Below are 13,360 nucleotides of genomic sequence, written 5' to 3' on the forward strand. Positions count from 1 at the left end.
GGGGCCCTCAGGCCCAACGACGGGGTCGGAGCCACGACCACGCAGGGGAAGCACTCACTGTGATGTTTGAGATGCATAAGCCAGCCCCGCGCAGACAGAGCTAGCTGCTTTTATTAAAGCGTCACCCAAAAACAAACCTTAGAATTGCTTTTGACCACCGACTCTTATCCCCTCCGTCCCTCTTTCTAACGCTTCATTTGTTTGCTTTTAAATGTTTCAATGTGACCTTTTCATTGTATTGTTTTTAGAATAGGACGATTGTCTGGTGTGCTTTTGCTCTATCAACAAAAATGTGTTGTTATAGATGGTCTAAAATGCACAATGCAACGGGACGCCCCTCCCCTCGGGATACTGACCATCCCCGTGGTAGGCTGAGCGGCAGCTGACCATCGTCTGTGTGCTTCATGTGTCCCCTGTTCAGGAGCAGTACCGCTTCTGCTACGACCTGGCGCTGGAGTTCATCGAGAGCTCCTCCTAGGCCCAAGGAGACGTCCTCTCACCTCACACGCTTCACTCTCGTGTTTTTTTTGGCTTGATGATGATAACCCCTCCCCCTTTTGCAGTGACGCTTTTTTTTTTTCTTCAATATCCTCATTGCGTCTCCCTCCCGTTGATATAGCGCTGTGATTCCATTGGACGGGACGGGAAGCGCAGAAGGGCGTGAGAACAAATGGCCTTGGTCACTAGGCGGGGTTCACGTTAACGTTTTTTGTTCGTTTTCCCCCCCCCCCCCGAGCCCCGTTGGGATCGGAGCTCGACGTGGATCGTGATGTTTAGCCTCGTCCATGAACCATGAACACCCAACGCCCAGCGTCAGTTCAGCTCACATCGATCAACGTGTGCGCTCCCCCCACACCGTACACCACACACAGATTGCTAAAGCTAAGCTAAGAGTGCGCCGTTGTTCCCGCCGCCCTGTGTACGTTTACAGCCACCCACACCTCATGCACCACAGAAGAGGACAGCCGTGCTGGGGGGGGGGGGGGAGTCGTCCGCACCGTACACCAGCAGTATATTTTGGACACCTTAGCATACACCGCAGGTTTTTTGTTTGCTGGCCCAGCGGATTATATTCAGTGTATTTGGTCATTTCAGAAGGCGCTCCGCGGCGTCCAAGGTCAAAATGGAAGGAGGGACGAGGAACGTGGAATGATATAAGGGAATTGAAAGTAGCTTGTATATCTTTATAGATTTGTGTATAAGATGATATTGGATCTTAGAGCGGAGACGGACTAGGGACAGGGGGAGGACGAGTTAGTGTATGGGGAGTTACAAACAAGAAAGTAGTTTGTTTTTTTTGTTTTCCTTTTGTACTACTTTGTTCTTATTTTTTGTAATTGTCACCCATCACAGCATTGTTTTTATATCATGCAATGGAAAAGGTCTAAACTTATGTTATTCACTAAATGTACAGTGAAGTGAAATGTGTTGGCAGCAATCAGTGCTAGGGTTCTTGCAGTTTTCTGAGACTAATGTTATTTTCTGTTACGTCACATGCTCTTGTGGTATTACTTACCTGTCTATTCGAAAAGAAAAGCCTTACTCACAATATTGTACCGTAAACCACAAGTTTTCTGTGATAACTTTTGTATCAAGCGCAATCATCTAACATTAGCTTAATCATTTGTTTCAAGGGGCTGAGCCCAATATTATTTCGTTCCCTCAAATTTAAATTCGATTTCTTTTCTTTTTTTTTGTGTTTTCATGGCTCAGAATTTTGTGTTGGCCAACTTGATGTATACGGTGAAACACGTGTAAATTGAATTTGCACCTTTGTGCTTATGTTATGAATAGATTCGGCATGGGGCGTTGAACCTCCGAACACCTCAATTGTCTTGTGCACTGATGGCCAGCATTTTTTTTTTTTTTTCATGATTTAAAAGCTGATGTTTATTCATAAGCCAAAGACTTTGTGTAAATATGTCTATATGGATAAAGCGCATCATTTGTATTTATTGTTTCCTTGTTTTTTTGCATATGAGAACAATCATTCTTCATTCCACGTTTACTGCCGGCGTCTCATACAAACCACAGGGTCACATGATGACGGGGGGTGGGTGGGGCGGGGGTCTGACATAAGGTGTAGTCCCGTGGGGTCAGTCCCTCGGGGGGACGGACTGAGTGAGCTCGGTGTGGAAGCCCCACCTGATATAAGAACCAGCATGTTTAAAGTGGGCATGTACTCTCGTTTTGGGTCCATGCAGGAGAACATTTAAGGACCTCCGATCAAAGCTGTATATTAAAAGCATTAATTGTAGTATTTTTTGAATATTTAGATGGAAGTCAACAGTATCTTTCTGTTTAATTTTTCGTTCAACGTTTTTTTGTTGGTTCGTTGTTCTTTTTTCACTTCTGAATCTCTGTGATGTTACCGTGGTGTTTAGAAAAAGAAAAAGACAAAAAAAAGGCCATTGCTCGACTTGTGGACGGGAATGTTGTTTAGCCGCAGAAGAGGCGAACCCAGAACGGTGGCTCATATCCCTGTATTATAGACCCTGTCTGTTGTTCTGCATCCACACATTACCCTGTAGCGAGGATGACTAAACACTCACTCGCTAGGCCTGGATGGTAGACAAGAGGGAGAGTTGGAAATATATATATTGTGCCTATCTGTTTGATTCTTTTTTTTTTCTCTCTTAATACGAGCGTTTGAGAGCATTGTAACTGCTTCATTGTCTCAAACTGGGTTTTTGCTTTGAATGCGTGCTCGTGGACGATCAATGTTATCGTCGGTCAGAACAGAAGTTATATTGTAAAGTAGGCCTAAAAGAAACAGAGGAGAAGTCATACTACTCTACTGCTTCTTCATCAGAACAACACAGAGCTCTATCGGTAACAAACAGACTGTACTTCTACACCGCTTTACCTTGTCCTCAAATGAAAAGACCGCCATAAACCAGGGTGGCATAATAAAGCATTTACTGCCACCTAGTGGACATTTGACTGACTTCAGACTGATCTCCGATTGCTCAATCTAGCAGCTGTTATCTGCTATCCTGCCATGCTAATACTTGGAGCGAAAATAAGCAGAACAATCCGTTAATGTAAAGGAGCCACGGTTTGAAAATTATACAATGTGAGTAGTAAAAAATAACTTCGCTTTCGTGCTTAATGCAGCCGAATGAGCGGTCATTGAGGTCAAGGGGCTACACTTTGATAATGTAGGGTGCTGGCAGAAGTTGTTGAATTCTTGTTATAGATTTAAAGATGAAACAACTTTGGAGTTCCTACCCCCACACACACATATGTCTATTATCTCTGAAGATGATGCCCCCTTGAAACCACACAGTCCAAAAGCAACTGGTGTCTACATGGAAGTCTGGTCTGAATATACTGTTGATCTTCATGGTTTATTCATTCTTCTTGTCTGTAATGTTTGGCTTATTTGCTGTAATAAAAGAAAATTCCTTAACAACCGTGTTTCTTCAATCTGTGATCTACGTTTTGCAGAAACTAGCAGAAACCAGCCCCCCCCCCCCCCCCCCCCCTCAACTCATACCAGCCCCCCCCCCCCTCAACTCATACCAGCCCCCCCCCCCCCCCCCTCAACTCATACCAGCCCCCCCCCCCCCCCCCCTCAACTCATACCAGCCCCCCCCCCCCTCAACTCATACCAGCCCCCCCCCCATCAACTCATACCAGCCCCCCCCCCCCCTCAACTCATACCAGCCCCCCCCCCCCCCTCAACTCATACCAGCCCCCCCCCCCTCAACTCATACCAGGCCCCCCCCTCTCAACTCATACCAGGCCCCCCCCTCTCAACTCATACCAGGGCCCCCCCCCTCTCAACTCATACCAGGCCCCCCCCCCTCAACTCATACCAGGGCCCCCCCCCCTCTCAACTCATACCAGCCCCCCCCCTCTCAACTCATACCAGGCCCCCCCCTCTCAACTCATACCAGGCCCCCCCCTCTCAACTCATACCAGCCCCCCCCCCCCCCCCTCTCAACTCATACCAGGCCCCCCCCCCTCAACTCATACCAGGGCCCCTCCTGGGACATTATCTGTGTTTGACGTTGGTTCACAGCATTGGTTTGTTTTTTATGCAGTAGGTAAAGGGGTAGGTGCGGAGGAATCCCATAATCAACCTGATGCTTTAATTAGTTTTTTCCTCAAATATGGATCTCCAAAAAACGTACAAATGCCTTTACATCTCAACTGTCCCCTTTGGTGAGTGCACATGTCTCTTAAACATCCCTTGCAAAGCAGTGTATAGCTCTGCAAAGATGCAAAATAAACAGCCCCTAGAATGCAGCTCTCAGTACCTAATTGGTTTCCGCATACCCACAGGCCACAATGTCTGTCATTAAACCGAAGGTAAACGGCAGGGACACTCCTGAACTGTTTCCCAGAAATGAAGTTCTAAGCAACCTGTAATTCTTCATCTTCTGGTGTTTGAGATCAATGGATCCACTCCCGGACAACTCCCTGTCCCATCTAAGACACTGGAACCAACGTAGGAGGACGCTCCTGCTGCTGCCCAGCTCATCCCATCCAAGTTAGAACAGAAACACAGCGTGCCAACCAGAAAAGGACAAGGCCAAGTACTGAAGCCTGCAAGCTAAGGGTTGTGCAGACAAAATAAGCAGCATGACCACCAAAACACGTGTTGTAAGTTCTATGTTCAAAACGTGGAGGATGGCGGTGAAACTGAGGCCGCCACCTAGTGCAACGATGGAACGATGGAAGTTGAACGCAGCAAAGGCTTCGTCTGCAAAGTCTTTGTCTGCTTTCTCTTCCCAGGAGGAGCGCACACAGACAGAGATGAACAGACGTATTCTTGCCACCAAGCCACTATCTTTGGCCCTATCCCAGCCAAGGCAAAGTGCCTGCCCCACCTCTTGGACTGTTCTTGGACACAGAAACCAGTTACTCTGCCTCCTACCCCTACCCCGGTCACGGTCCACACTCAGGACCACAGCTGCCCTGTTCACTGCACGCAGGCCCTTAGAGTAGGGGCCCTTAGAGTAAGGGCTCTTAGAGTAAGGACCCTTAGAGCAAGGGCCACAGTTATACCAAGAGGTCCTAGAAAAACCCTGCCACTATCATTCAAAACCGATTATTTTGTCCAGGTAATTCCCCAGTACGGCTTTTTTACCAAGACAAAGGCATTTAATGCCACCTAGTGGATGTTATGCCTCACTGACAAACAAAAAAAGCAGAGGGATCTCAAGCATGTGTAGACTGGAGCACCCCGGGGCCAGCCCGAGGTCTTTCGGGGCCCTAATCAAAAATGTGGTGTCCCTGAAAAACTTATTTTAGGAGCCATTAGTGTAACGTTACCCGGTTCATCAAAATAACGTGTGAGTATATGGAGATTAATGCACCTGGGCCAGCGTCTCCATGGCGGAGTTCTTAGAGCGAGCAAGGCAACTTAAAGCTGCACAAAGTGTGAGGAGCGAGCAACAAAAAAAACAAAAAAGTCACGCTGATCGTGTCGTTTTTCCCTCTTTCCCCAAGCGCTGGCCCTAAACAACCGCATCGGGTGCTTAAGCCAGGGGCCGGCCCTGGAAGCACCTATGGCAGCTGTCACACGGTGGCTAAGATAGTTTATACGGGATATTAAATTGAGGTGGCCCTTTCTGTGAACATAGTGATACTATGCACTGTTATATGGGAAACAGCCTCAGTGGGCATTCAACTGGTTAACATGGGATGAAGTGAGGACTAGTGAGGTGCCCCTTTTACACCCAGGTATCTGTCACCCTGTCAAAGGCAGACTTTCAGACGTTTCTGTTGAGTACAAAGGTTTACTCATTGGTGCTTTGCGGTGGTTCCGGGCCCTGGGGCCACCAGGACCGTCTCCATCGCTGGAACGGCAGGTCGTCACCCCCCAGGGAGACCTCTCCTGACCGCCCTGCGAGGCGTGTCCTCCGTCAACCTTCAGCGCGCCAGATGGTTCCTGTTAGATGTACGCCTCCGGTTGAATAAGACCTCGCTGTACGTTTCTGTAGAGTCCCTGCACAAACAAGGAAGCCCATGTATGGGCTTTACCTCCCCCTTCTACATAAAGTGTGACCATCTCTGAGAGAGAGAAGCAGTCCTCTTCTCTTGCGCAGACGAGCACTCTCCTCCTTAGGTAATCAGAAATGCTCTTTTACTTAAGAACCAAGGTGTCTGATGTACCAAGCTCTCTAAACGTACATTTAGAAAGGTATCTGGTCTAAAGGGACCTACCTAATGGACACGTCTGCTTTTCAGGGATCCATGTGATGTATTTAGATGAGCCCGATGCATTGAATGACGTGTTCCCACAGACACAGAGTGGGAAACAGAACAGGACAGATTCCTCATCCTTCAATGATGTCAATGCGTTGCATGTCATTTTATGTTCCTAATGTAATCACTGACGTGGTTTCATGCTTTCATGCATGCTTTTTTCAAGGAAATAATCAAAGAATTTGTGATCCGCCTGAAGGATTATGTTTTCCCAACCTGTCCTCGCTAAAAATATGAACTGATGAACCCTAAATGGAGGTCACGTTTGTTGAATACATTTTTAACTATAAAAGTGAGAAAGAGGGAAAGATACATACCTTAAAGCTGTCCGAGGATGGACAAGGACTATCACAGGCTAACCAAGTAACATGGGTATCCCAGGGCTGCCTCAGGAACATACGTTCAACGACTTGATAAACCTGGCCTGTTAAAGTCTTACCGGGGGATCCATGACAATGTTTCCAGAATTTCCTGTCTGGGATCAATAAAGTTTTATCTTATCGTATCATATCACATAGAAGATGACACAAGCGAACTACTGCTGAACAGTTTACTATCTAGAATGTTCCAATGTTAAGGATTATTTAAACAGCAATACCATTAGATGGAATGGAAGGTGTTTTGCTCTACATAGAACTGAAACTTAGTATTTTACCTTCAAATTGCATTCTGTTCTATACAGAGCTAGCAGGAGTCATGGTTCGGGGTAGATCCATGCATAAGTTCTCTGTAAAGTAAAATAAGAATTTAGAAAAATAAGGAATTGGAGTAACTCCGAGTCATGACGTTTGTGAATATTATTTTTTCTTTGGTTGTTATCGTTTTTATTTAACAATGCAGGGAACTTGAATGTTGCGAACACAGGCCTTCAGTATCATTTCTGTACAGAATGTATTTGCTCGTCCTCATAGTGGCCTTGCTCAGGCAATACATTTTAAAGATTAAAAAAGGGAAACAGTTTTCATGTCAGCTTTCTCGTTTTTCTTCCAAAAAGTTTAATTTGCATAATTATTTACAACAGATGATTGATAGCAGTACTCCAAAGAGACAAAAATCAAACCACAATTGATAAAGCGGGAAAATAACCATATAAATAGTTCAAAACTTTTTAAAATCTTGCATTTAGAAAAAAGAAAGTTTACAATTGTAGTATTTTTTTTCAATAAACAAATGTATAAATCAAATATCAAGCTTAATATGTGAATGAATCATATTAACACAAACTGAAAGGATGCTGCAATACTATACAGCAACGAAACACCAAATAATACATTCATTATCACTATCCCGCATGCTATCCGAAAACCTGAAAAATTATAAAATAATTCTTACAAAGAAAATAACAATAAAATCATGGCGAGGAGTGGAAAATAGTTCCATTTAAAGTAGGCATATATTGTATATTTATATATGTATATTTCTGTACAAATATTGAATATTTGGCATTATATTCATCCTCATTATTGATATATCTAACAATTCAAAGTAGTTTTAAGCTAAACAATTACCTTGATGCTATCAGCCTTTAATTAATAGTTTTTTTCTTGTCACTTTTGCCCATTCTAACCACAACACAGACATTTCTTCACCAAAGGCGCCTGCGACCGCTGTCTCCCCTTATAAAACATCCAGCTATACAATTACAGGAGCATCTCTGTGGGCTCACTGGCTTAGACCAATGTGGGAGGGGCTTGTACAGGAAGCCGTGATTGGCTGGACATCGACGGTGTAAACCAATGGCACAAATACGGCCTACATTCTGGTCAGTGTTTTCATATTGCAAATTACTCGTAGGTCTTGGAAGTATTCTCAAACCTCTGCGGGTGAATAGCGGCCTGTGTTGTTTTGCTCTATAAAGACAGTGATCAGCAAGTTGGGCCAAAAAAATAAATAAAGATACATGAAAAATATGAGGCAAAAGATCAAGTCTTTACTGCCTATTACAATTTAAAATATCTGTTTGTAGTGGTCTTCAGGAAAACAAGAATCCTGTTTAAGCAGCACCACGATGAGTCCAACATTTCAATAAAAGGCTTATTGCTAGAGAAGCAGATGTACTCTGGTATATAGTCTGGTATTGTATGAACCCATTCGATTCCAACAATCACAATCACACTCTGGGCAGTTGAATGCAAGTAATGAAGACTTTAAAGTGTGTGTGGGTGCAGTGATACCGTTGGTCTAGTCGCCTCCGTGTCTACCATGAGGATGGCATGCTTTATGAGAGGAGAGAGCGAGCAGCAGAAAGAAAGACATCTTTGCAGTGCAACTGCATCAAATAAAAATATTATAAATTCAGTTTCATAGGATTCTTATGTGAACCATACCTGTATTTCAGATACAAGGTGGGTTACAGAAAGAGAGAGCGAGAGAGAGAGCGAGAGAGAGAGAGAGAGAGAGAGAGAGGGGAAATAAATATATAGAGGTTAATGTATTTTGAGGATGTTACTGCTGCCATTAGACATTTGAATGTGTGTGAGAATATATAATATACTTTACAGTGTGAGCTGATTGTCAAAATAAAGGTCAGAGTGGCACATTGAGGAGGAGCACAGGGCAAAGCAATCAAATCAACAGCATGTAGGCCTACACTCTGAGCTTTCACTTTTAGCGTATCAAAAGACGGCACCAAACCTTTTTTTCCTACCAAGAGCCAACAGCCACTTGATTTAAGAGTAAACTGCTTGAAAAAGCACTCCGAGAATCGGAGATAATCTCCATTGCACAAACTTCCCTTTCCCTTTGGAGATCTCTCATCATAGTGGTTATTCTCATGATGGCCTGATCAGAGACAATCAGCATCAGGGTAACCACGACGACCTTAACAAAAGGTTCCAGTGGTGTGTGTGTGTCCCTCCGAAGCCACACCTCTAGTGTCATTGGTGATGGTCCTAATAGCGGGCGTCTGTGTGTGGGGGCCTGCAGTTTTTGCTGTGACAAGGGGATTAAGTGCTGCATAGTACATACGCGTGACCAAGTGCTCCCGTGGTGAGGTCAGAAACACGCCCTACGTCCTGTTTCACGCTCCACTTGTGAGGTAAATATCTGTGTGTGTGCGCCTGCATGCCTAATATTGTTGGACACGATATTGCACCACTTTGTTTTTCAGCAGGTCAACGTTTTGTCCGCTAGTCTGTATGAAATGCGTTGGGCTGAACAAATCGGTCGGGTGGTTTCAATATCTGATCAACTGTTGAACTGCCTGAAAAGAGCCTGACTTCAGTTGCATTCTGGGATTTTTTGTTCAGTCACCCACAGACACACATACGCATAAGCACATCCACTCACACAGACACACGTGCCTACGCACACACACGCACGCACACATACACACAACAACGTCCTCATGCAGAATCTTGAGTGCCCCTGTACTCATTCGGTATACACAAATATATATATATCTTTTTTTCTTTCTTGTAATTCATACTCACGATCACTATCATTACAACTATCAAAACAAAATCCACCATCTTTAACCATAAAGCTTAATAAAGTATTAATATGTAGATATAGAGACTTTATTTTGTATTAATATATACAGCTATATATATATTTATTTATTTATAGATAGATGTGAGCCAAATATAAAAAGGAATACATCCCATGATTCCTTGCATGTTATCCAATAGGCTAATACCCTTAATGCCCATCTTCCTAAACCTTTATTGTGCTGAAGTCTTATTACGCTAGAATGTGGAGCAGCCAGTCAACTAGAAATGTCAATTTCTGGTCGAAGTAACGTGATTCCAAGCCCTTTAGCGATGCTAGTACGAGTTATAACCTGTGTGGACGAAGCCCTCGGAGATGTGTTTATCTTTTGTTTTTTGCGCCCCCCCACATTTCACGTTGCTCAGCCGACTTCGCTTCACCTGCAAGAGTGACATCGTAAGGCACCTGAGGATGTGTCATATACATAGTTGCCAAACGCCAAACTCCCCTCGCGACTTGAAAGGATAAGGAGGAATTGAAAAATGAAAGATGAAAGAAACGTGGGAATCCTGAAGACAGGGAAGTCTTCTGCGGAATAATTCCACCAACACTGCCGGATCGGCCCGGACGCCTGCTTCACAACGTGTACAATATACCGGTTACAGCTTCTTGGGAGACAACACAACTACAGTTACGTCCGGTGTTTTTGTATCATTTTCGACATCGCTGCTGCGCACAATGGTTTCAGAAGCAGATGATAGCATTGTTTCATTTTAAGAAAGTGACCAGAGGTGTTGCTGAATCTCTCTCCCTCTCACTCTCTCTTACTCTTTCTGTCTCTAGCTAGTTACCCTCACGTAGCTAGGGGTAGGACTTTTATCTAGACCAATTTAAATAAATCTTCATCAGGAATCTATATAGACAATGAAGGAAAATAGACTTTGGTAAATAAAATAAGGTGAAGTCACACTGAATCTGTAAATCAACCCTGTTAGATCTAAACCTGATAATAAAACTTTGATTTAAAAATATCACTGCATCAACTTGCAATCTTTTAAGCCCGCTCAGCTTGCCTATGATCCAACAAGCTGGTACCAAGTGGCCATTGGTCACATCACCAAACACTAGGGCCACAGCGAGCCCTATATATCGCAAACAGTAAACCTAGTCAACCTTTACTGAGCTTCAGAGACTTAGTTAGAGCCCCGACTGAGTAACTCAATCAACTGCAAACCCCCGCTCTGTCCTCTGCAACCTCGTGCACTCACACCGCGCAGCCAAGCTGCTGTCAGCTTTCAAATTATGGGTTGGGTGGTAAACAGCGTGCTTTCATTCACACACACACACACACACACACACACACACAGTGGGGCGGCCCCCCTGACCGGTCTGCCCAATCAACGCTTCATCAGCAGGTGAGAGGGTCACCCTGTCAGCCCGTAAGAAGCCATGCATGCACTAGCAATGTTGAACCCAGAGAGGGAGTTGTCTACTGCCAACCAATCTAAGCGCAGTGTTAGGGCGTGGCTCTCCTTAAACACTGTACACTACATGGCCCCACGTCGGCCCCTCACATCGGCCCCTTCACATCGGCCCCTCACATCGGCCCCTCACATCGGCCCTTCACATCGGTCCTTCACATCGGCCCCTCACATCGGCCCCTCACATCGGCCCTTCACATGGGCCCCTCACATGGGCCCCTCCCATCAGCCCCTTCACATCGGCTCTTCACATCGGCCCCTCACATCGGCCCCTCACATCGGCCCCTCACATCAGCCCCTCACATCGGGCCTTCACATCGGCCCCTCACATGGGCCCCTCCCATCGGCCCTTCACATCGGCCCCTCACATTGATCAGTGGATGATAACTAGTTGTATGACGTACAGAGGAGGGTGGATGTGGTTCTGGTAGTGTGCAGTATGGTAGGTACAGTACAGTATATTCAGCTCATCTGCAGGCTGCCCTGTGGCTCAAGTTGGGCATTGCACTTTGTTTGTTTTGAATGTTGGTGGTGACACGCCACAGCCTCTTGGGTCACCTGCGAGAGAACTAAACATCTACTAAGTTCTCAGAGGGAGGCCGGTCCTAAGCAAGAGTGTCTCTGTGTGTGTACTGAGGCCAATGGCATTGCAAAGATGATCATTCTTCTTTTTTTTTTCCAGAGTCTCCATCTACTCAAAATGCATTGGAGAGACAATGGGCACCATATATTAATGAATCTCTTATTTAAAAAGTGGTGTTCGTGTGTGTGTGTGTGTGCATGTGTGTGTGTACGGTCTCCACGTGCACATACATAGGACTGGGTAAAGGACAAGGGTTGTAGAGTAAAAAGCAGCACCATTTACTATAGTAACTGAATATTGTTAAAGTGTCTTTTGCACCTGTGATCTCTTTACACGGCGAGTACTTCAACACACTATAAAGAAAATACTTCTTTATCCGTCTCTTTTTAAAATGTTGTAATGAGATAGGATTTATTTTAATCAGGACCAATTTTTTTGTCAAATTAACCCACTCACTTGTCAAACTATAAATATCAAACATATACCATATAATGCAATGTAGGTCATATATAATATATAAGTAGAATTAAATGTATTAGAATTGCAATTTTAATAAGAGGGTCCTCGGAGCCTTCATTGTGAAATAAAGGAAAGAACGAAGGGGTGCGATTGATATAGGTTAATGTCGTACTCTGTAGGCAATTTTACATATCTGTCCTTGCAATTCAACTGCAACAATACCACAAGATGAGCTTCATAAACCACATTTCCCTTGGAAATACAAACAGGAATTATTTTAAGGTGCAAAATGCATTTTGTTACGATACAGTCAGACTCTTCCCAAGCTTCACAAAGAAAAAATTATTTGAATGTATTCATTTTTTAACTGCAAATTGGAAATATATCTGGCAGCAAATTACATATATATCTTTACACATATATATATATATATATAAATATATATATATATTTATGGATATTTTCCAAAATGTAAATAGTTTAGTAAATATCCCACGTCTTTATATACCACAAATAAAATGACTCTTTATCAACATCTCGTTCTCAGCAACGTTGGTCGTCCGCCGTGGCATGCCTGGTAACATTCAAATGAACTTCGGAACACAACCAAAAAACTCTGCCATACAGCCCTATTAGATGTGAGGACACCCTTCGTTTATGTTTTTACTTTGGTATCGTCCAACGCAGGAGCCAATGGATGGCGGTGTATGCCCTTTAGGTTTTAGCGGAAACGGAAGGAAAGTCATGGCAGGAAATGGAGACACGTCCTTTGACTTTAAAAGAACAGCAACGAGCCTCAGTGCCAGACCCTCCCGTCACTCTGTCTAAGGATGCACCCCCTATTTCAATATATATATATATGTAGACAGAGAGAGAGAGAGGGTCGGGCGTGGCTGATGGCTGTGGCTGCTGTCCCTCGAAGGCCCCTGGCTCGTTTTGTTCTACACAGGGTGCTTCCAGCCCCGGACCACTGTTGCTGGTGAGAGAAAAGTTGCACTTTGTGATTCCCCTTCTGCACGCGCCGGGGGAAAGTACACACATCCACCTTAACTCAGGGGCTGCACCGTGATAGTGATCCTACGTACAAAATCGATAGGAACAAATAGATCGATAGACACCCATGGACCTGGACCTGGAGGTTCTTTGGGGGACGACCCCTGACCCTATCCCCCACAACCCCCCCCCCCCC

General features: G+C 44.6%; 1 protein-coding gene across 11 annotated transcripts in view; it reads left to right on the forward strand.

Moving 5' to 3' along the window:
* ptprk (protein tyrosine phosphatase receptor type K) overlaps positions 1 to 3,415 on the forward strand; it is a 61,930-nt gene extending 58,515 nt beyond the window's left edge. For all 11 annotated transcript variants that reach the window (XM_060042591.1, XM_060042588.1, XM_060042594.1 and 8 more), the window contains one exon: positions 422 to 3,415. In XM_060042591.1, the coding sequence (XP_059898574.1) occupies positions 422 to 478 (57 nt within the window). In that variant the 3' untranslated portion in view covers positions 479 to 3,415. The remainder of the gene's footprint in view (positions 1 to 421) is intronic.
* Positions 3,416 to 13,360: the final 9,945 nt, after the last annotated feature.

The sequence above is a fragment of the Gadus macrocephalus genome, chromosome 21 (genome assembly GCF_031168955.1).
Source record: "Gadus macrocephalus chromosome 21, ASM3116895v1".
NCBI classification, from domain to species: Eukaryota; Metazoa; Chordata; class Actinopteri; order Gadiformes; family Gadidae; genus Gadus; species Gadus macrocephalus.